Source organism: Mizuhopecten yessoensis, unplaced genomic scaffold, assembly GCF_002113885.1.
Source record: "Mizuhopecten yessoensis strain PY_sf001 unplaced genomic scaffold, ASM211388v2 scaffold11165, whole genome shotgun sequence".
In the NCBI taxonomy this organism is placed as follows: domain Eukaryota; kingdom Metazoa; phylum Mollusca; class Bivalvia; order Pectinida; family Pectinidae; genus Mizuhopecten; species Mizuhopecten yessoensis.
This window is the reverse complement of record NW_018408912.1, coordinates 649,929-672,177: the sequence shown is the minus strand read 5'-3', so window position 1 is coordinate 672,177 and position 22,249 is coordinate 649,929. Positions and strand designations below refer to the sequence as shown.

At 36.3% G+C, this 22,249-nt stretch overlaps 2 protein-coding genes across 7 annotated transcripts in view; one reads left to right on the top strand and one right to left on the bottom strand.

Moving 5' to 3' along the window:
* The window catches only part of LOC110467191, a 100,324-nt gene extending 92,501 nt beyond the window's left edge, over positions 1–7,823 (top strand). Inside the window, exons 7-8 of one of the 2 annotated variants that reach the window (XM_021524173.1) lie at positions 622–837; positions 1,166–7,823. In XM_021524173.1, coding sequence (XP_021379848.1) covers positions 622–837; positions 1,166–1,542 — 593 coding nt within the window. In that variant the 3' untranslated portion in view covers positions 1,543–7,823. The remainder of the gene's footprint in view (positions 1–621; positions 838–1,165) is intronic. The other variant, XM_021524174.1, reaches the window with a different exon arrangement.
* Positions 7,824–8,263: 440 nt separating this feature from the next.
* Positions 8,264–22,124, bottom strand: LOC110467200 (UPF0769 protein C21orf59 homolog). 5 transcript variants are annotated; one of them, XR_002464825.1, is made up of 9 exons: positions 22,040–22,124; positions 19,781–19,929; positions 18,078–18,245; positions 13,066–13,133; positions 12,210–12,368; positions 11,939–12,070; positions 11,667–11,762; positions 9,277–10,086; positions 8,264–9,176 (listed from the first exon to the last, which is right to left on the bottom strand). XR_002464825.1 is itself a non-coding variant. In XM_021524187.1 (8 exons), exons 2-8 carry the CDS (start codon positions 19,917–19,919, stop codon positions 9,973–9,975), a joined length of 876 nt encoding a protein of 291 aa, XP_021379862.1. In that variant the 5' UTR covers positions 19,920–19,929; positions 22,040–22,124; the 3' UTR covers positions 9,244–9,972. The 5 variants fall into 5 exon arrangements, 2 of the variants coding, with proteins under 2 accessions (XP_021379862.1, XP_021379863.1); XR_002464827.1 differs by having other exon boundaries at positions 9,412–10,086; XR_002464826.1 differs by lacking the exon at positions 8,264–9,176 and having other exon boundaries at positions 9,255–9,311; positions 9,412–10,086.
* Between the last annotated feature and the right edge of the window lie 125 nt (positions 22,125–22,249).

Sequence of the window (22,249 nt, the reverse complement as noted above, 5' to 3'; positions counted from 1 at the left end):
GGTATATAAACTAATCTCCTGATATGTCTTTACAGTCATAAAGTCATCACCATAAATTAAAACTCATCCACTGACACTAGGAGATACAGAAATTACATCACTTGGAAGTTGTCATAGAAACTTAAATAGGATTCAAACCAGAGGGTGTTACTCTGTAAGCCCCAGGGTTACAGCACCTCATTACCTCGACCTTGACCTTGCAGATACTGAGATATAACAAGATATTGACAATCAAACTACAGAAGTGAATGCTGTAGTATTAATGGTACTTTGGATTCACTTTTGTAATATATATTTTGTAGGAAAAATGAAAAGAAGTTTTGATTTGGTATTGTGAAAATTTTGAAAGGGCTTTATTTAAAGATCAGTACTTATATATGTGCACAACTGCCTTAAGAATTACTAATTTCTCAGAAATAATTATTTTGGTTTTGGCATCTCTGCTACAAAAATTATTACAACCAAGATATTGTACACACCTTGTGAATGTATTTTTGTCTTGCACACAGGTATAAAAGACATATTTTTACCTTTATCACAACATACTCTTATTTAACACACAGAGAAGACATTCCATATCGATTATCACTGATACTATCATTACAATTTTCCTATTTCCAGATGATGCAAAACAGCCTGGCAGGAAAGGTGACCTGACTGTCGATAAAGGAGGTGACTCGAAGGAGAAGGGTGAGGACGGGGACACACCGAACACTACAGTGCAATGTAATAACCACACAGTGCGAGTGCCGGGTGCTATTGTACCCTCCACCAGTATGGAGCGTGCAGCAAGTGGCATGGTGGTCGACTGGTTCAACACCTTCTACTTCTTAAGGGGTAAACATTACCATACAAATATTGCCTTAAATTTGTGCAGTTAGGTTTATTACCATCTATGATAATTTTCATTGACTTTAAAATTAATTACACTTTCACATAACCTCTTAAATAAACAAAACCACAATGGAATGGAGGAACAAGCTCTGCCGGTGTAAATCAGTTCTCTTTCCTGATCAGTTAAGAATTTGGGAATAACACATCAATAAATGTAACTGTCTGTAAATTTAAGCATTTCAACCACATGGTTGAAGGGAGATAAATCTTTGTAAATATATTTAACAAAATGATTCTTTATGAATTCTTTACCGTGTGTTTTGTATTTCAGAGAACCATGAGAAAGCTGTGCTGTATCTAGTCCTTGGGGTTTGTTTTGGAATCATCAGCCTCCTTTTAATAGTGGTAATCAAGCTAATGATAAACAATCGACGTAAAAAGAGGGTGAAATTGGACATTACAGACCCAACACACAGTCATTTTTTACCTCCGCCAAATCATTTGGACACTCCTACACTGTCACGGGCAGATTCCATAGACAGGATTGAGATTGTGAGATTTGAACCACGATCCACACTTCGTAGGGATAGAGACGCAACACTTAGGAGGGACTTTGAGTCACACATTCCTCTAAGAACTGACTTTGAGGCAGAGGACACATTAAGGAGTGATCCTGGGGACCGTAGCTTAAATAATTACTATGGCTGAGTGTAGCGTGTAATGTGATTGGTTGCAATTGTAAAAGTGAAACATGTTCTGTGACTGTCTACCACAAAACAGAAAGGCAGACCCAGCCCTGCTATCCTTTAAATGGATGTATTAGGTGTTGTGGTTTGTCAAAAGCTTGTGGTATTCCTGTCACTTAGTACCGATGCTGTGATTGGCTGAATGGAATATAAGCTTGTTTGTGATTGGCTGATACACGTATAACCTTGGAACCTGTGATTGGCTGATGACTTCAATCAGTCATTTAAGCATTTTGGTGATATGATTTCCAGTGTTATTCCAGGAAAGTGATTCCTATTTGGTGCTTTAATACATGTAAATGTCTGGTGAAGTCTGATGGAGAAGAGTCATTGAGCACAGAGGAATGGCATAAATGTAGAGAAAATGACGAGGTACAGCTTAATACCAAGTAACGGATACCGCCACCGCAGCGGTATATGAATGAGAAATATATGTTCTCCAAACTATTAGGCACTCTGGAACAAAAACAAAGAAACAAAATTAGAGTCAGGGTATACAAAATTCTTTTTGAAAGGAGCACTGTTCAGTGGTGACTTTGATCCTTTAAAGAAATCCCACCACCAATATAAAGGAAAAGAAAGAAAATATTCTGTTGCTTTTTAGAAACTTTGTAAACAAGTTTTGAAATCTACCTTTTTCTTTAGTCTAAATAATGAAAAAAATATTTGTTTATGAAATATCACTTATAATAGTATGAATGTAGAGAAACAGATTGACATTGAGTAACCATTGTGTGGCCAGGATATCAACAAGTATCTAGTGCTGTGGTTGATTTCATTCAAGGTACCTATTCAACCTACTGAGGCAGTGTTTTACATGATACAGTGTAACCCTGATTGTGCTGGATAAAGAAGTAGTTTGGTATTTCATAAGAATATAACCACAAACTAGCAAAAACAGTATTTTACTTATTATGACTTTCGTGATTGAGAAGTTAAGTATTGAATGGCTTGTTAAGATAGAAAATCCAGAACAAGGATGGAAATCTCTGTTACTGCATTCCTCTAATAACAATAGCAATAAAATCAGGTTACTAGGCTTCAGAGCAATTTTCAACAAACTTTAACAAGTATTTAAGGAGGAATTTACTTTTGTTTTCTCTTCAGAACACTTGTTTAAACTCCTTCCAGTATTTAAATACCACCAGTAAAATTTCTTGTGTAAGATTTTGCCATTTGTGAAGACAACAATTTGTGCAATAACAATCAAATATGTTATTTAAGTTATTGTAAAATATTAGTACAGGTACAACTAGAAGGATTTTGTCATAACATAGGGCATACCAAGTGTTGCTTCCCTCCCTTGTAGCATTTGTTGTATTTTTACTGTTATATTTCCTTATTTTTACATCTAGTTAAGTACGCAATAGTATTGAACAAAATGGCAAACAGTAGGAAAATTATACAATATGTGAGGGGAGATAACTCTTTTAGAAGATAAGCTTACATTAAATTGTACCATACCAAACGTGATATTATTGCTTGTACCTATGATTTTTGCTTGAATGTTATGTTTATTGTTAGAAATGAATTTTTACATTTTTTCAAAAAGTGTATAATCCCTTTTAGCACCATCTTGTTTTTCTGTTACTGTCTACACTTGTACACGAACATCTTCCATTGATATCAAAACATTTTATCATTTACATTTTTTTTTTTAACATTTTTTTTCCGGTTTATGTTGACAAACAGCTGATGATGTCATATATCATAATAATGTGTTTCAACACTGCATCATTGAATTGATTTGAATCTCGTACCCTACAGTAGATGATCCAGACTATCTGATGTTAATTTCGACACAATTCTTACAACATCATGTTTATAGTGCTTATGTAAATATTTTCATAATTCTGTTATAAATGGCCCTTTACCAAAGGTTAAAATCGTTTTTTTTTAAAACAAAATTTGGATTTACATGTACATAACTGTTGTTTGATCCCCTGTGCATTTTTATTAGGATTTTTATAAGATGACATAAAGAAATGATTAACCCTTCCCTGTCTGTACGTTTACAGCACCATTTAGTTGCTTCATGAAATACCACGTAAAATTTTGAATTTTGCTTTAAACCAAACATGTGTTTGAATTTTAAATACATGTATCACTGCGACAAGCAGCTACTAACCAACTTTAAACTTAACTACAGTAGCTAGGAAAAGTTCAAATTATGAAATCTTCTTTGTGGAGAAGATTGGTTTGATTATCTTTCCCAACTAGTATTACAGCTGCTTGATGCTTTAATTTAATTGAAGTTCTCCTGTTATGAGCTAATGATTTCTGTACAATGTATATTATATCATTCCACTGAAAACTAGACAATAAAAAGCAGTGTTTTTCAAGTTACATTAATCACTATTTGTTGACCTTAATGAACAGATATGGAATCGTAATGTGGGAGGAAATCAGAGTACTGAAGAAACCTCACGGCTGTCTTGGCGTAAGGCATGTGCACTACCTGTCTACTGACCTCCTAAAACTATATCAAGGTCAATAGTTCTACACCTACTTATTGATCAACTTTTATCTAAGTAACTTAAGTAATTTATTTTTTTAAAGTGCTTATTTTTAGGCATACAGTTTTGAAATCACTTTTAAATTATTTTACATTTTTAAACTAAATGTGAATTAATTTTAAATCTGGTATTTTTTAATTTCCAACTTCTATTTGTAAACAACTCACATTAAAGGAGAAGTTGAGGCTGTACCAAATTACTATTTACTTATCTTGACTTTTTACATAATTGATCTACATGTTTAGTCTGTATTTTAAATCAAATTATTTGAAACATTTTGTAAAGAGCTATACATTTTAACACTTTGGTGTGATACTATTTTTAACACATTGGTGTGCTTATTATGGATCAGTGAATTTTATTAATTTTAGTTGTATTTCAGCAAAGCAGGTAGCAATTCTGTGGCATGTTGTATAACATTGTCTATTAATTCAGTGACCACCTTATATGAAGTTAAAAGCAAATACCTAGTACCTGGTAGAGAGGAAACGAATTATCTATTGATAGTCTTGTATAAAGATTTGTCTCCCTTGAATTTTCTTTGGTTGTAAAATTAAAGGAAGGTAAGAAATCAAGTCATTAGATAACTCAATTTGAACATCTTATAATGAGATGAAAATTTAAAAAAGGGAAAATGAAAAAGCAAACTCCTTAAGGTAGAATTCAATATCCACCTTGCCTACTTAATGTTAAAGTTGTTTTCTCCCACCTCTTACATAGGATTTTGGTAAAAATTAACATGGACAATGTAAATGCAACAGTAACATACAAGTTAACCTGGAACATATTTTGGAAAAGTAGCAAAAGGTACGGTTTACCAAAGAGCATTCTTAAGGTATCCTTTAGAAATCAAGGATGTCTGCAACAGCCTACAACTGAAGCCTGTTGAATATTTTTTATGTGCAGCTGTGGCCTGTATTTTGGGAGTAGATATTATTTCTGCTGATAAAAATGACAATAATGTCTTGTATCACATTGAAATGACTTCACATTTCAGAATACCAGCCAACAAAAAACTGCACATTTTGAACCCAGACATTATGTATGCATTACCAATACCTAATTGGATTATTGGTTCTGAAATATTTTTTTGGATAGTTCATAAAAGACACATTTTAACTTAGTGTTACCCACACGGAATATGTGCGTATTGTCACTATAGAGGTGGGAGAAAACTGGTGTTGCTTACCTTCTGTGTTGGCATGGTAACAGATGAGTAAATTTATAGTAATTTTTAGATAATTTTGAGTGATGAAGTAGAAAGGTTTTAGGTAAATTACAATCAGTCTAGTCATAAAAGTATATATACTTGTTGATTCAACTCATTTTCCAATTATATTATTCTGTCAATCTGATTAATATACTTAACTTTTATATTGCTTTGTTATGTATTTCTATAAGATTGATTATTTTGTGAGTCAACAAATCAAATATTTTACCTGTAAAAAGTTGTATATATTATCACGCCTTGATATCCATGTGTATACATTTTCATTAAGTCATTTAATTTATATTCATATTATATGATGCAATATTTGTCCATTTCATTTCCTTAGGTTAAGAATAGATACACAAACTATATATAGGTCTATAAGGGACTAAGATAGGTGTTTGGTAGGACCTGTAGCTTCTCCTTAGGGATGGCAGTTTCATCATTTTAATTTTAGTATTTGGCTGGTGCTTCAAATTAGTTGCCTCCCCTTATTTGGTTGGCTCATATTGAAGACAAAAACTCAGGTGATCAGATCAGTTCTACAGAATTATTTATTTATTCCATTATAGGTCCAAGTGTAAATACAGATCTGACCATTTAGCAAGACAAGTGTCAGTACATTTGTATAATTATGTATTTAACATATTTTCAATATTGAGAAAAAATGATACTGTTAGCCTAGTGTGTTCAAAATGGTTGCTTAATTGAAAACACATTTCTGCTGCTGATACAAATATACCTGATAACCTACAGGGTAAATGGCACTCAATCAGACTAAAATTTTATAAATTTATAAAGTTCATGTAAATTATCATATGTGTCATTGGAAGTTGTCCATGGTTAGTGTATTTGACATAAAAATAAGCACACTCTTGTAAAATATTATCAAGTAACAGTCCTGGTCGGCCGATGATCTGAACCTAAGTGTACAGGTAGACAGGTTCAACTCCTGACCTCCTGGATATATATCCGAGGTGTAATAATTAATTTCTATTCTTGTAAACATAACAATGTTTTGTAATGATATTGATCTGCTTACTTTAGTGCTGATGACACATCCTATACAACAAAATGTCAGTGTCTCACTCCCCACACATCACTATATTTAACCTTTATCAACCCAACATTCCATCAACCTGTCAAGATACATCTCATAAAACCTAGCTTCTGTTGAAAAGATAATAACCCTTTCTAATATATAAGAACCCATTTATTCTATGTCCTTCTACACCCTTGATCCTCTGACAAGTAACCCAGCCCACCCTCAGCCCAGCCCAGCCCAGCCTCCATCCCCTCTTCCATCTGAATCCCTTGGTGTCAGGATTGGGAAAATTGCCATGGCTGGTATTCCAACATGGTGCCTCTAAACTCTTCACAGATGCTCCATCTGAGTTGTTTGGTCAGGAGTGCTCTTTGAAGGAAGTCCAGTTTTGCTATACCTTGTCCACGTCGCTTTAGGCCCCTCCTCGTCCAGATGACTCCCCCGTCCCTCATCGAAGTCAGTATCCTGAAACCCCACATATACACATCACTTTACAACCTCAACTTTTATGAATGTGTTCCCATTTTCTCAGTAGAAGTGCATAAAAGTACACGGGTAATACATATATATACGTTGGTTAATCATAAAACTATGCATTAATTATCATTATCTTATATTAGATGTTACAAATCATACCTTGTCAACAATTTCTTTTCCGAAAGTCTTTTTTTTTTTACTTTTCGTTCTCTGCCAATCATGAATGATAATTTTGAATTCCACAATTTTTTAAAACAACAGGAAATCTTAGTGATTTTTTTTCTTCTCTATTGTATGACCAAAATCTTCACATATAATATCTGCAGGAATGCAGTAGAGAGGTTCCGAATGTTGGTAGAAATATGTGAATATCACTTTTTGTACAAATCATATCAGACTGAATGATAACCAACAAATGTACACAAGTATCAAATGTCTTCTTCTCTTTTTACAAAAACAATATGAATGTTGTAAAAGTATGTTTGTATTGTAGAGTTGTCCGTTGAATATAGTTTACATTGTAAAACTACGCTATTATACAATATCAAAATACAGTACAATTAAAATGGGGGAAAATATTATTGATTGTTGTTGAGTTCTTTGTTTTGCCTTCAGTTAAACAGAAATCATTTCACGTTACACCAAGCACAGGTTAATCGTGCCGCGAGAAACATTCAACACATATTAAGCCCAAACCTTGTTGATAGGGAGTGCTTCTAAGTTTGGGAAAATACGTAACCTTGACTTATATTCAAAGTTACCTAGTCAACAGTGTCGGCTGAAGAACAACGGCCTTAGAATCATGATAAGTAGCTTTGCTGGTATCCAGTACTACAGAGTTTGTGAAAAGAAAGGACCTTGACCTATATTCAGGATCAAAGACATCAAAACTCTCAAATGACTTCTTCTGAAGAACCAAGAGACCTAGAGTCAAGCATGCAGCTTTCTGGATTGGATTACAAAAATGTTAAACATCTGAAAAACTATTAAGGCCTATATAGAGTCATAACATTTAGCCAGAGGCTTGCTAAAATACAGTGCTAGGGAATTTGTGAAAAGAAAGGCCACTTCAAACAGGTGAGCATCCTTGGAGACTCTTGTTACTGAATACAGCATACTGTTGACTCCAATCTACTCACCGTTCTTTACCTAGCAACTTCCAGCTGAATCACTAAATCATTGAAAATTCTGATTTACAGTCCAGCTTTATCATCGAACCATCTGTCCCAATATCAGGCCTGTTATCGAGGACAGACTGGCATTTCTATATAAAATGTTTAATGTATTCTGGCTCTCTCGCATTACAGCCATTTCTGTTGAAGGTGGCTGGATTTTATAAGGATTATGATGTATTAGTGCTCCTAAATTCACTTAATATTTTCCTAAATTAACACGATTTTGGTACAGTACCTAGTTCAAAACAAACGCACAAATATTGATTTATATTTTTAATTCGCATCCATTCCTACATTCAGCAAACTATACACATATATACTTCTTTCTTGACTGATTTACAATGAAAATGATAATGATTTGGAATAGTATACAAATTTTATGTATAAAAATTCAATAAAATATTTTTCACTTTGTGGTTGTATGTACAGTATCTATCAGAGACAGAAATGTGAGAATTGTAACAAATCCATTCACACGGCATTCTATTTTATAAATATGGTTATAATGGACGGAATGTTGGCATTGTACAGACATTCTAAAAACAGTGATGGATCTTGGACATTAAAAAGAAATTAGTCCAAATTTGGATGCTTCGTTGGTTAAGACAAACAGCTTGCTTAAAACAATTCTTCTCTTGACTAATAAAATTGTACATGTTCTGAATATTTTCAGTTTCAAAAATTTCTCATTTAATCCTCAAAATAAGTATGGTTGCATACATATCAAAATATTATTGGCAATCACTACACATTTTACATCAATATTATATATTGGTATGATCCAGCTCATCAATATTTATTGGTATAGTAATAGAAATTTCCATAAATATATACATAGAAAAATGTATAAATTTACACGATTAAAATGCTGAATTTAACAGAACACATCAGATTTGATACATGAAACATATGTATGGTGAAAATAAACATTTCAATAAATACACAACAAATTGGTGTTACCATCTCTGCCCATTCACTACTGTAATGAAACGATCTTTGCTCAACAGCAATGACATGTACGGTAAAATCAGGTAGCTCAGGGACATAATGCATTGGTAATGTGGTCATAATTGAAAAATGACTTCTCAGAGAGTACCAGGTACCTGTCACAGAGTACATCACACAGAGTACCAGGTACCTGTTGCAGAGTACATCACACAGAGTACCAGGTACCTGTCACAGAGTACATCACTCAGAGTACCAGGTACATAGAGTACATCAAAATAAGCCCAAGGTACCTGTCACAGAGGACATCACACAGAGTAACAGGTACCTGTCATAGAGTACATCACACAGAGTACCAGGTACCTGTCATGGAGTACATCACACAGAGTACCAGGTACCTAGAGTACATCACACAGAGTACCAGGTACCTGTCATAGAGTACATCACACAGAGCACAAGGTACCTGTCACAGAGTACATCACACAGAGTACCAGGTACCTGTCATAGAGTACATCACACAGAGTACCAGGTACCTGTCACAGAGTACATCACACAGAGCACAAGGTACCTGTCACAGAGTACATCACACAGAGTACCAGGTACCTAGAGTACATCACACAGAGTACCAGGTACCTGTCACAGAGTACATTACACAGAGTACCAGGTACCTGTCACAGAGTACATCACACAGAGTTCCAGGTACCTGTCACAGAGTACATCACACAGAGCACAAGGTACCTATCATATGTGTAGATTATACACACTGTCACAAAGAAGGAACTGAAACTAAACTGATCCTTTCAATAAATCCAGTATTTTCTTCATCATGAGAAATCTTCAATCAATTTAATCTTTTTTAAGTTAACAAATCCACTGTTAGTTTAAACAACTTTTTGTAATATCTGAAAATATTTAAAAATATTTTTACATTCATTTTATTTTCCTTGAAATACAGGTCATCAGATCTTTCCATAAATTAGTTTTGTTCAATTTGCATTTAAAAAGAAATATGTTGTGATATTTATCACCGAGGGCCACCCCATTTGATATCTCGGACCCCGTTTAAGTTCCGCTTCAGAGCACCATTGTCTGCCCACTCCTGATCCATGTAAGCATCTTCTGATTCAGCTTGTAATTTCTGAAAAGATGAAAAAGGAAAATTGTCTCTTCTGCTTGTAAAGTAAAATTAGAATGAGAACATTTTAAATATCACATCATTTTACAATAAATGGAACAAATTTACCCCTCAAATAGTAGTATCTTCATAGTCAATCTTTTGAGGGATCATGCAATACAAAATTAGACTACAATTTATTACTTGTATACTGTTTAATTGTCTATGGACTGACCCCTGTTTGAGGGACTTTTACATTGAAAAAGTTTTTAGCTCATCTGGCCCGAAGGGCCAAGTGAGCTTATGCCGTGGTGCTGCGTCCGTCGTCAATATTTTACTTTAAACAACTTCTTCTTAATAACCAAAAGACCTAGGGTGATGAAATTTGGCCAGAAGCAAACTGGGCTGAAGGGCTACCAAGTTTGTTCAAATAAATGACCTTCGCCAATTTTCAAGGTCACAGGGGTCAAACATGTAAAAACTTTAAACAACTTTTTCTGAATTCTGGGTAACCAAAATGCCCAGGATGTTGATATTTAGTCAGTATCAGACTAGAATGAAGGGCTACCAGTTTTGTTTAAATGAATGACCTTGACTTATATTTAAGGTTACAGTTGTCAAATGTTTGAAAATTTTAAATGACTTCTGAATAACAAAAAGTCCTAGAATGATGATATTTAGCCAATAGCAAGATGGAATTTAGGGCTACCAAGTTTCTTCAAATAAATGACCTTGAAATATATTCAAGGTCACAGGGGTCAAATTTGTTAAAATCTTTCAACAACTTCTTCTGAAAAACCATAAGGCCTAGAATGTTGATATCTGGTAAGTATTATGCTGGGATCAAGGGCTACCAAGTTTGTTAAATCGAATGACCTGGACTTATTTGTTTAAAACCTTTTAACGACTTCTTCTGAATAACCATCAGTCCCAGAATGTTGATATTTAGCCATGGTCAGTAGCATGCTCGGATGAAGGGCTATCAAAATTTTTCATGTGAATGACCTTGACCCACTTTCAAGGTTACATTTTGTCAAATATGTATACATTTAAATTACCTAATTTTATAAAAAAAAATGATAGGGTGGTGATATTTTGCAAGTTGCATCCTGAGATGAAGGGCTATAAAATTTGTTCAACATAATAGCCTTGTTCGACATTCAAGGTCAAATGGGTGAAATGTTATTAAATCTTTGAACAGGTTCTTTTGAATGACTTTTAATCATAAATACTGATATTTTGCCTGTAGATTTGCTTTAGATCACTTTTAAGGTTACAAGTGTGAGATTTATTCCAGGTGAGCGATGCAGGCCCATTGGGCCTCTTGTTTTGTATGGTGGACACTTTCATTGCCTACATTGACAAATACATCACTGTTTGAGGGACCCTACATTGACAAATACATCATTGTTTGAGGGACCCTACATTGACAAATACATCATTGTTTGAGGGACCCTACATTGACAAATACATCATTGCTTTATGAGATCGATGATTATTTTAACAGATCAAATTTCAAGACAAGAGAGCCAATATTCAAACATTTCATTCTTTTATTATGTTAACTTCATTCATTTTATTTTGACATAAAAAGATTTCCTTACCTTGTATTCCTCCTGTTTTTTGTAGTAGTAAGCCATCATCTTTTTCTGCTCCTCCTCATTGACAACCTGCTCTCTCTGGGGCACACCCTGGCCTCTCTGGAATCAACAACCATATACATGGATATTAAGATCTTATTTTTTTTCCATCTTTAACTTATGTTCAGTGGAAGTAATCTAACATTTTCAGTGACTCAACACCTTCTACTATTCAAATGAATGCTTACAATATAAATGACAGTGAAGAAGTAGTCACAAGTACGTGGAGGTTTTACCTTTTGCAGCTTGGCTATTATCTTCGTTTTCTCATTTTTGCCAACAAAATCCTTCAAAAGTTTGCCTCTCAACATCTCCTTGCCAGAGAACCATACTGATGTGTTGTCTTCAGGTAACACTTCAGTGGAAGCCTAAATAAGTAAACATGATGGTCAAGTCAATTGTTTGAGGATTTCAGTATCATCAACTTTCACCAATAATATCTTGTATCTGTTCAAATGTAGACAATGACATTCTCCCTGGAGTTGTTAAGTGAATGATACAGCTTACCTGAGTTCCTTCTAAGTCCTCATTGTTTTCAAACTCCATGCGTATGTTGTCGTGGGGAGGCAGGTTCATGGGATATACAATCATTGATGCTCCACGCAGGATGTCCAGGGCTTCCTTCACAGTGGCCTGGGTCACATACTGGTCCATTGGAACTTTTTTCTGAAAAATTACTCCTACAACTTATTTCTTCCACATGCAGAAAAAAACTCCTTGATTGAAAATATAAAGTAAATAAGTAAATAAAGTGGTGTGAAGATTTGGTTTAACTTTTAACTTAGCCTTTGTCATAGAATAATATATATATACTGACCAAGAATCATTGGAATCTGATCATATTCAACCAACCAGAACACAGTATGCTAATTAATTATGTACAGATTTTGCTCAATTTCAAACTTAACTTTACTTTGGAGAATGTACATGATTACAAAGTTTCATCAAAATCGAATGATATTTAAGCAAGTTATCTCAAGAAAAGTGTGGATGGTATATTTAAGGAAGTTATCTCGAGGAAAGTGTGGATGGTATATATTTAAGCAAGTTATCTCGAGAAAAGTGTGGATGGTATATTTAAGCAAGTTATCTCGAGAAAAGTGTGGATGTTGACCAATCAGATTGTAGTATGCTAATTAATAAGTGCATATTTTGCTCATCTTCAAACTTAGCATAGAATATTCTCTTCAAGCTTATCCATGTGAAAAAAATGCATCTTGATGTTTTAATGTATCACATTGGTCAAAATACTAAATACAATGTACAGATCATACAAACAAAAGGGGAGATAATTTAGATTCATACACAAAATGTTAATGAACATGATATATCACACTATCTCCTACTTCTATGCTTCAAATACCTTGCTGATCATGTCTTTTGCTTCTTTTACTGTTTTTGTCAAAACTTCAGCCATCTTTTCATTTGGAGCTGTGGACAAAACAAAATTGCTGTATATTGCCTGTGATTTTTCAACAGTTCTACTCAACAGTATGATTTCAATATCATTTAGCAAATAAATTCAGCAAATCCTTCACACTTAACTCCTTAAACAGGTCACTAAACACTGTCACGTCTCTCTAGCATCTCTGATTAATTCAGAGGAATAATGAGTAACCTGCTGGACCTTGTCATCAACCAACAACCTATCTACCACAGGACCTTGTCATCAACCAACAACCTATCTACCACAGGACCTTGTCATCAATCAACAACTTATCTACCACAGGACCTTGTCATCAACCAACAACCTATCTACCACAGGACCTTGTCATCAACCAACAACCTATCTACCACAGGACCTTGTCATCAACCAACAACCTATCTACCACAGGACCTTGTCATCAACCAACAACCTATCTACCACAGGACCTTGTCATCAACCAACAACCTATCTACCACAGGACCTTGTCATCAACCAACAACCTATCTACCACAGGACCTTGTCATCAACCAACAACCTATCTACCACAGGACCTTGTCATCAACCAACAACCTATCTACCACAGGACCTTGTCATCAACCAACAACCTATCTACCACAGGACCTTGTCATCAACCAACAACCTATCTACCACAGGACCTTGTCATCAACCAACAACCTATCTACCACAGGACCTTGTCATCAACCAACAACCTATCTACCACAGGACCTTGTCATCAACCAACAACCTATCTACCACAGGACCTTGTCATCAACCAACAACCTATCTACCACAGGACCTTGTCATCAACCAACAACCTATCTACCACAGGACCTTGTCATCAACCAACAACCTATCTACCACAGGACCTTGTCATCAACCAACAACCTATCTACCACAGGACCTTGTCATCAACCAACAACCTATCTACCACAGGACCTTGTCATCAACCAACAACCTATCTACCACAGGACCTTGTCATCAACCAACAACCTATCTACCACAGGACCTTGTCATCAACCAACAACCTATCTACCACAGGACCTTGTCATCAACCAACAACCTATCTACCACAGGACCTTGTCATCAACCAACAACCTATCTACCACAGGACCTTGTCATCAACCAACAACCTATCTACCACAGGACCTTGTCATCAACCAACAACCTATCTACCACAGGACCTTGTCATCAACCAACAACCTATCTACCACAGGACCTTGTCATCAACCAACAACCTATCTACCACAGGACCTTGTCATCAACCAACAACCTATCTACCACAGGACCTTGTCATCAACCAACAACCTATCTACCACAGGACCTTGTCATCAACCAACAACCTATCTACCACAGGACCTTGTCATCAACCAACAACCTATCTACCACAGGACCTTGTCATCAACCAACAACCTATCTACCACAGGACCTTGTCATCAACCAACAACCTATCTACCACAGGACCTTGTCATCAACCAACAACCTATCTACCACAGGACCTTGTCATCAACCAACAACCTATCTACCACAGGACCTTGTCATTGACCACAGGACCTTGTCATCACCCAACAACCTATCTACCACAGGACCTTGTCATCGACCAACAACCTACCACAGGACCTTATCAACCAACAACCTATCTACCACAGGACCTTGTCATCAAGCAACAACCTATCTACCACAGGACCTTGTCATCAGGACCTTTCGTTAGTTCATTGTGCATATTCCTAATAAATATGCATTCCATCTTGGTACAGTAGACACAGCCGTATCCACCTCTAGCACTGTTCATATTCCGGCTATGGCCATCTATAGTCTCAATTTAAAGTCCGTAAAAGTAAAGACATGAATTTTCTATCAAGATGTCTATCCAAGCATTTAAAAACAGGTCCTCAGCAGGTTAAGATGGACCCTAGTCTTACGGGCATTAGGCAACCCAGAAAACGTCTCTCCTACCATTAAAGTACAAGTGTCATTTCATTCCTTTGAATTTTCAATGTGAAACATATGTTTTACCAATTCCATTCTGCACATCAGAATTAAGTTTGTTCTACGATGGTCGATAACTTCCTTTTCTAAAGGACCAACATCTCTATCAGAACCTTCCCCAACTAATTGAGAATCTAGCTCAGTCATGTGGCCAGAAGTACGAGGTATATAGATCTCCTAAATAGAGTCTTACGAACATCTACTGGTGTCTGTTGTTCCTGTATCCAATTTGCCCCTGCAGGTAGGGCGTAAGAATTGTACCTGCTGCCCCCAATTGCATGATCGTAAGAGGCGACTAAATTTGGGACCTTATCTCTTCTCTCCTTTCTGAATAACCTTATTCTTCCTAATGTCTCCCTTGACAATGCCTCCCTTTTGGCCATTTGTTGAGCGTTCGCCCCTGTGAGGAAGGCTTTGGGTTCTGTCCCCTGGCCGAGACATACCAAAGTCTTTAAAAATGGTAGTTTAAACTCCTGCTTAACGCTCAGCCAATTAGGAGTGGGACGACTGGTTCGCCCGTTGTCAGTATAATGTGACCAGGTGGGGCGTCCTGCTGGGTGTCTTCAGCAGTATGTTTCAGTGAGGTGGCACTACAAACTCGGCATCAGTTCCGCGCTATCACAAGGAGACAAACACGAACATATCGCAGCCTCCCAAAATACACTACACGCATGCATCTTGCACACAGGGGAGGCCGTCCTTAAATGACCTTAGCTGTTAATAGGACGTTAAACAAAATCAAACAAACAAACAATCCAATTACAATGATGAGATGGGGAATCTCTAAATGAAACTGTCATCAAAATCCCCTAGCTCAAAGGTATCCTTGTTATAAGGAGCAGAGATAACAGGGTTACAATGGGCTTACAAGTCCCAATCCCTTACCATACTACTGATATCTTTTCTTTTAGCGTAATTAGTTCGGCCTGAATGATATTCATTATCTCTACGAATCTGATTTAGATCCCTCGAGTCTTACTTGTTGATCTAATTACTAAGTGCTGAGTGACTCTGAGAATGTTATTATGTCATGTATCACACTCTCCTCATTAATAGAGAGGGTTTAATGTACTTTACCAGGACCTTCTTCATCTGCAGTCATTAATGCTACATGTTAGATTTTTCATGCCCAGCAATTTAATGTATGGTTATGGGTTGGGGATCTCAACTGTTTCCAAGCTGTGACTCAGGAACTAGGTCCCTAGGAGATGTGGCCAGACCCCAGGATCAATTCTAATATCATGACTGCATTCGTCTCTTTATGCCCAGCATTTGTATTTATAGTTTTGGGGTGGGGTCTCAACCGTTTCAAAGTTATGACCCACAGGTTAAGTCTGCAAGGGTGGGGCAGACCCTGGGGTCTATTTTAATATCATGACTGCATTCGTCTCTTTATGCCCAACACTTGTATATATATAGTTTTGGGGTAGGGATCTTCACCGTTTGGAAGTTATGACCCAGGGGTTAAGTCTCCAAGGGTGGGGCAAACCGAGGTCATCCTGGAAGCGAATGTGCATTCATCTCTTTATACTCAGCAATTGTATATATGGTTATACGGTGGGGATCTCAACTGTTTCAAAGCTGTGACTAAGAAACTAGGTCCCTAGGGGTTCGGTCAGACCCCAGGGTCTATTCTAATATCATGACTGCATTCATCTTGTTATGCCCAGCATTTGTATATATAGTTTTGGGGTGGGGATCTCAACCGTTTGAAGTGATGACCCAGGGGCTATGTCTCCAAGGGTGGGGCCAGACCCCAGGGCCATCCTGGAAGCAAATGTACATTCTTCTCTTTATACTCCACAATTGGATACAGTGGGGATCTCAACCATTTCCAAGTAATACATTTTTTTTTGCCCCACCCCTTAGCCCGGGGGGTCAGCCCCACCATTTGTACAATTTGAATCCCCACCATCTAGGGATGCTTCCAGTCAAATATGGTTGATATTCATCTCTAAGTTCCAGTGAAGAAGTCGCTTAAAGAAATACAGCCAAATAACCCTTTTTGGCCCCGCCCCTCAGCCCCCCTGGGAAGTCAAGCCACACCTTTTGTACAATTTTGGATCCCTGCCTCCCATGAATGCTTTTGATCAAATATATTTGGTATCCAGAACATAGTTCTACAGAAGTCGTTTATAGCAATATAGCCAAATTGCCCTCTTTTTGTCAATCCCCTCAGCCCCCTGGGGGGTCAGCCCCACCATTTGTACAATTTTGAATCCCCACCACTTAGGGATGCTTCCATTCAAATTTAGTCAAGTTCCAATCAGTGGTTAAGAAGAAGAAGTCATTTGAAGAAATTGTTGACGTACGGACGATGGACGCCCACGGTATTGCATAAGCTCACCTTGGTCCTTCGGACCCGGTGAGATAACAAAGCAGAGCAATAATCCATTTTGAAAGGAAATGCCCACTTTTGAAACCTTTAATGAAGTGAGCAGTGTATACCGGTATGTACAATCTAGTAATAGTCAGCAGTGTATACCTGTATGTACAATCTAGTACTAGTCAGCAGTGTATACCGGTATGTACAATCTAGTACTAGTCAGCAGTGTATACCGGTATGTACAATCTAGTACTAGTCAGCAGTGTATACCGGTATGTACAATCTAGTACTAGTCAGCAGTGTATACCGGTATGTACAATCTAGTACTAGTCAGCAGTGTATACCGGTATGTACAATCTAGTACTAGTCAGCAGTGTATACCGGTATGTACAATCTAGTACTAGTCAGCAGTGTATACCGGTATGTACAATCTAGTACTAGTCAGCAGTGTATACCGGTATGTACAATCTAGTACTAGTCAGCAGTGTATACCGGTATGTACAATCTAGTACTAGTCAGCAGTGTATACCGGTATGTACAATCTAGTACTAGTCAGCAGTGTATACCGGTATGTACAATCTAGTACTAGTCATGAGTGTATACCGATTTGTACAATCTAGTACTAGTCATGACTTACCCATTCCATTTCTGCGGCCAATTGGATCCTTGTTGAACTTGTGGCCCCCACTAGGTTCACATTTATCTGCCCATTCATCCTTCAGTTTGAGATCCACAATCTGATCATCTGTCAGGCCCATCATGTTTGGGGGCAGGGTTATACCATGCTTAGCCAATTCCTCAATTTCTAAACAAATAGTGAACAAATACTTTACTTCTGGTTTATAAATAAGTGATCTTACGACTTTAACAAATTGATCAATTTGAGCATAATTCCCACACAAATTTAATTAAACATATATATGTATACTGTCAGTATACAAGGAAACATTCCAAGTCACCTTCACTGGTAAAATCAAAAATTGAAAAATGGCAAAAAGACTTTAGCCCTTCACATGTAGTAGACTTTACTATGTGGACTATATTATGTGTATATATTCATTCATAATAAATTTGCTTTCATTACAGAGAGCAGAAAATGGTGAAAATTACCCTACAAAGAAACAAGAAACAGCATACAATATTCACATTAACATATGCGAATTCTTTTTCAGAAATATAGTTTGCCACTATCATACAAATGACATATAAATAAACAAAACAAAACAAATTTACATCTGTTATTTTGCTGCAAAACACTCATTCAGAGAATGTTTGCACTGAGGGAAAGAAATCTTCCATACCGATAGCTGGGCCAAGAGAAAATTATTTCAAGGCTAGTGAAAATTGTTGGTCACTAGACTGATCATGAGGCTATATATAGTGTTGTCAGCTTTGTTCAAGTTATTTGTTACTGTTGAAATAGCATCAGCAATCATGTTTAACAACACAATCCAGCCTGCAATCCTTTCTGAATTTTATAACTCTACCAATCCCATACATCATAGAGGATTTAGATATATGTTAGGGTTCCTGTACCACTGTCAAAAACTGTGACATGAATTGGAAACAGTTTTTTACCATCATGACTTTAGCTTGCTAAATCATTTCTGAAAAGACAAGCCATTTGGATAGATATGTCATGCCTGTGCCTCACTTTGAACATCAATACACATGTCAAGTTTGGTTGGTGTAGCAGTTACAGTTTCAGAGAAACTAACTTAAATGCAAAAACTTAATGTTGATGGAGATGCTGACAAAGTCAATGGACCATGAAAGGTAGGCGGCATCCATTTGATGCATGGGTTGAGATGGACTACCTTAGATGCATCTATGGTCCAAGTTTGGTTGGGTTAGCACTTATACTTTCAGTGAAACTAACTGAAACTCAAAAATTTAATGTTGACACCTTAGTCTCGCTTCCGCTACTGTGAACCCAAGTGTACTGATAGTAAAAATTCAGTGGGGCTACACTGGGATCGGAACCTATGCCTCAAACCGTCATTCTGATTGAGGGAAGTGTCTGGACCAAACTGTACTACAGTATCATGGTTAAAGGGTTTAAACACACTTTATATCGAAACAGAAGTAAAGGGTAGGTCACTGTGTATAAGGTAACTACAAAAAGACTGCCTTGATCAATCATCTTCATTCAAAATTGAAACAAACCTCACTGTGACACATTACAACAATATTTCTTTTGTTGTTAAATCCTAAAAATGTTGGGGTTTGTAACTTTTATTTGGGGGGTTTTCATGGTTTTCAGTATTCATTAGTCTTAAAAGATAGTACGGTAAGTTATTTAACTATAAACTGAAACTTTGTTTTTTCTTGATAACAAACCTGCACAGATTCTGTGGACCTTGAGTCGACCATTGTAAATGGCTGTCAAATCCTTCAGCAAGTCATCCACCGGCATCTCAACTGTGGTCTCATACAGGAACTGACTCTCGTCGGCTCTTTTGATGTGTAACTTCACCATGTTTGGCAATCTTGTGGAAAACAATAGAAACGGAAATACATACATTGTACTAGTGAATATAACAATGATTTTTTTCCGTTTTTTTTTTTTTTTTTTTTTAAATTTAAAACTAACCAGAAACAGAAATTTCTCCTATGGAGAACATCCTTTATCAATGATAAGAAAATGACAGTTTCAACACATACACCTACAATTCTATAAACTGAAACCCCTTTCACCATTTTTAATTACATTTTGTATTTTGAGATTGGCATATACCTGGTACTTGAAAGAGTGAGATGCAACTTGATCTCAAATTGCTAGGGAAAATAAAACAGAATCAGAATACAAACGAATACTAGAATTTAGAACTACTGTGTTATTTTTCTGTCTTTTCTGATTAAAAATCAGTGAAAAAGGTATCACATAAATGCAACACTGTCATGCATGAAATTGAAGGAAAATTTGTTCAGACATTACTTTACTATGACATCGCAATAATGTTATACTAAATTGACCTTCTCAGAAACACAAAAAATGACCAGAAAACGTAGAGCTGATGTCTGTTGTATCATCTTTGTGTCTGTTCAGTGAAAATAATCGTTTTTATCATAGGCTCAAAAAAGTAAAAATGTGAATAGTTTCAAAAGCCTCATTTTGTTCTAAACCAGATTACGGTAAGATATCTACAAACAGATACCATCAGACTGTACATCTAAAATTAATGTTATTTCACTGTTTATGGAACAGTTATATGTATTGCTGATGCTGATATCTGTCCAAAATAGAACTCGTTATTTTATACATATAATTGATACTTTAAAATGATTAAAAGCTGAAGATCAATATACAGCAGTCAAGTATCCATAGCTCATATATACAGTATGTGTACATTTATTTAAAAAAAACTTACATGAATTATTTATACCTGCCTAACCAGTCAGATAAGAACCAGTTGATGAATTTAAATTCAAAATCAACATTTTATTCCAGACCACTAACACGAGTCCAAATGCCATTATCCAGCAAGGTTTTCACCCTGGTTTGTTTCTATTCACAGACAGAAAATGTTTGATTTCAGTCGACTTGTTTACCTGTGAAATGCCAGTCAGTATAAAAAAAATGATGATTAGCCTAAGTTTCACTTTGAAGTACAGGAATTTTGGCTAGAACATATCAATATAACTTTCTTCATATTGACGTTCCCTTTTTTCCATTTTGTTTTAAAACTGATTTCTTTATACATCTATATCAACATAAAGCCAAAATATTTCCAACTTATATTAATCATTCTTGTTGGCCCAGGTGGAAGCATGCAGAGGGTATAATTCTTAATATGACAGGAACTGGAGTATCACAAAAAAACAACACCACAAGCTTGGGCAGGTGACGGGGGAATTGAAACTGGCTGTTTTGGTGAATAGCAAGTATGCTATAACAGGGATAAAAAAGCTAAAATGCACCCCCAGACTGAGATTCGAACTAGGAACCCTCAGAACTCTAGATGGATGCTCTAACCAATTGATCAGCAAATAGGTCACCGATGATCGACCACGTCGATTCTGCAACATTCCTCCCTTCTAGTTCTACCATATAGTGACCACCTTCAACTAGGCCTAATTGAAGATTTTGTCACAAAGTTGGGTTTATGCAGCACAAATGATAAATCACTTAGTTAAAGTTAAGGGAAGGAAAATTTAGTTTGAGGAGAGTCCGAGAGAGAGGTCCGAGCAAGCCAGTGATTGGGCAGCCCCCATCAACAATTGTTTGGAAAAGGGGGTAAAGAAGAGATGTAGTAAATTATTATGTAAAGTCTGTTGAAGTAACTAATTATTCTGCATCTTCAATTTTATAGGTGTGCCTGGAAAGAGATGTTTTGAAAGTGTTGAAAGTGGGTGCTTTAACGATGTCAGATGGTAATTCGTTCCAGACTAATATGGTACGAGGAAAAAATTATTGTTGTCACTATATGGTAGAACTAGAACTAGAAATGTAATAAATCCTGTTTCTCCAGACGCCGGTTTCTGCCTTTCTGGTTTGATTTCACATTAATGCCAAATGTTAAGTGACCACATCATTATCAAGCCAAGGGACAATGTATAAACTTTTTTTGAAACTTAGAATAGGTAAATAATTCATACCAAACCTGTAGCTTCTTCTGCTTACTGAATTTTCTCGAACGAAGTATGACAGGTCAAAACAAATTCTAGCATGTGCACGGAAGTAAACAAGTTAGGCACGGAGTGAATGCGTTGGTTGCGATAGTAACTTCAAAAATAAACGTAAACATTAACAAATAAACAAGTAGTTTATATGCTTTATTTACAAATTTAAAATGACACATGGTGGCA

Coding starts and splice junctions, on each gene's coding strand:
- LOC110467200 (XM_021524187.1), bottom strand. CDS start 19,919: ATGGTGAAGTTACACATCAAAAGAGCCGACGAGAGTCAGTTCCTGTAT. Junction 18,246..19,780: donor GGTCCACAGAATCTGTGCAG/GTTTGTTATCAA, acceptor CTATTTGTTTAG/AAATTGAGGAATTGGCTAAG. Junction 11,763..11,938: donor TAATAGCCAAGCTGCAAAAG/GTAAAACCTCCA, acceptor TGTTGATTCCAG/AGAGGCCAGGGTGTGCCCCA.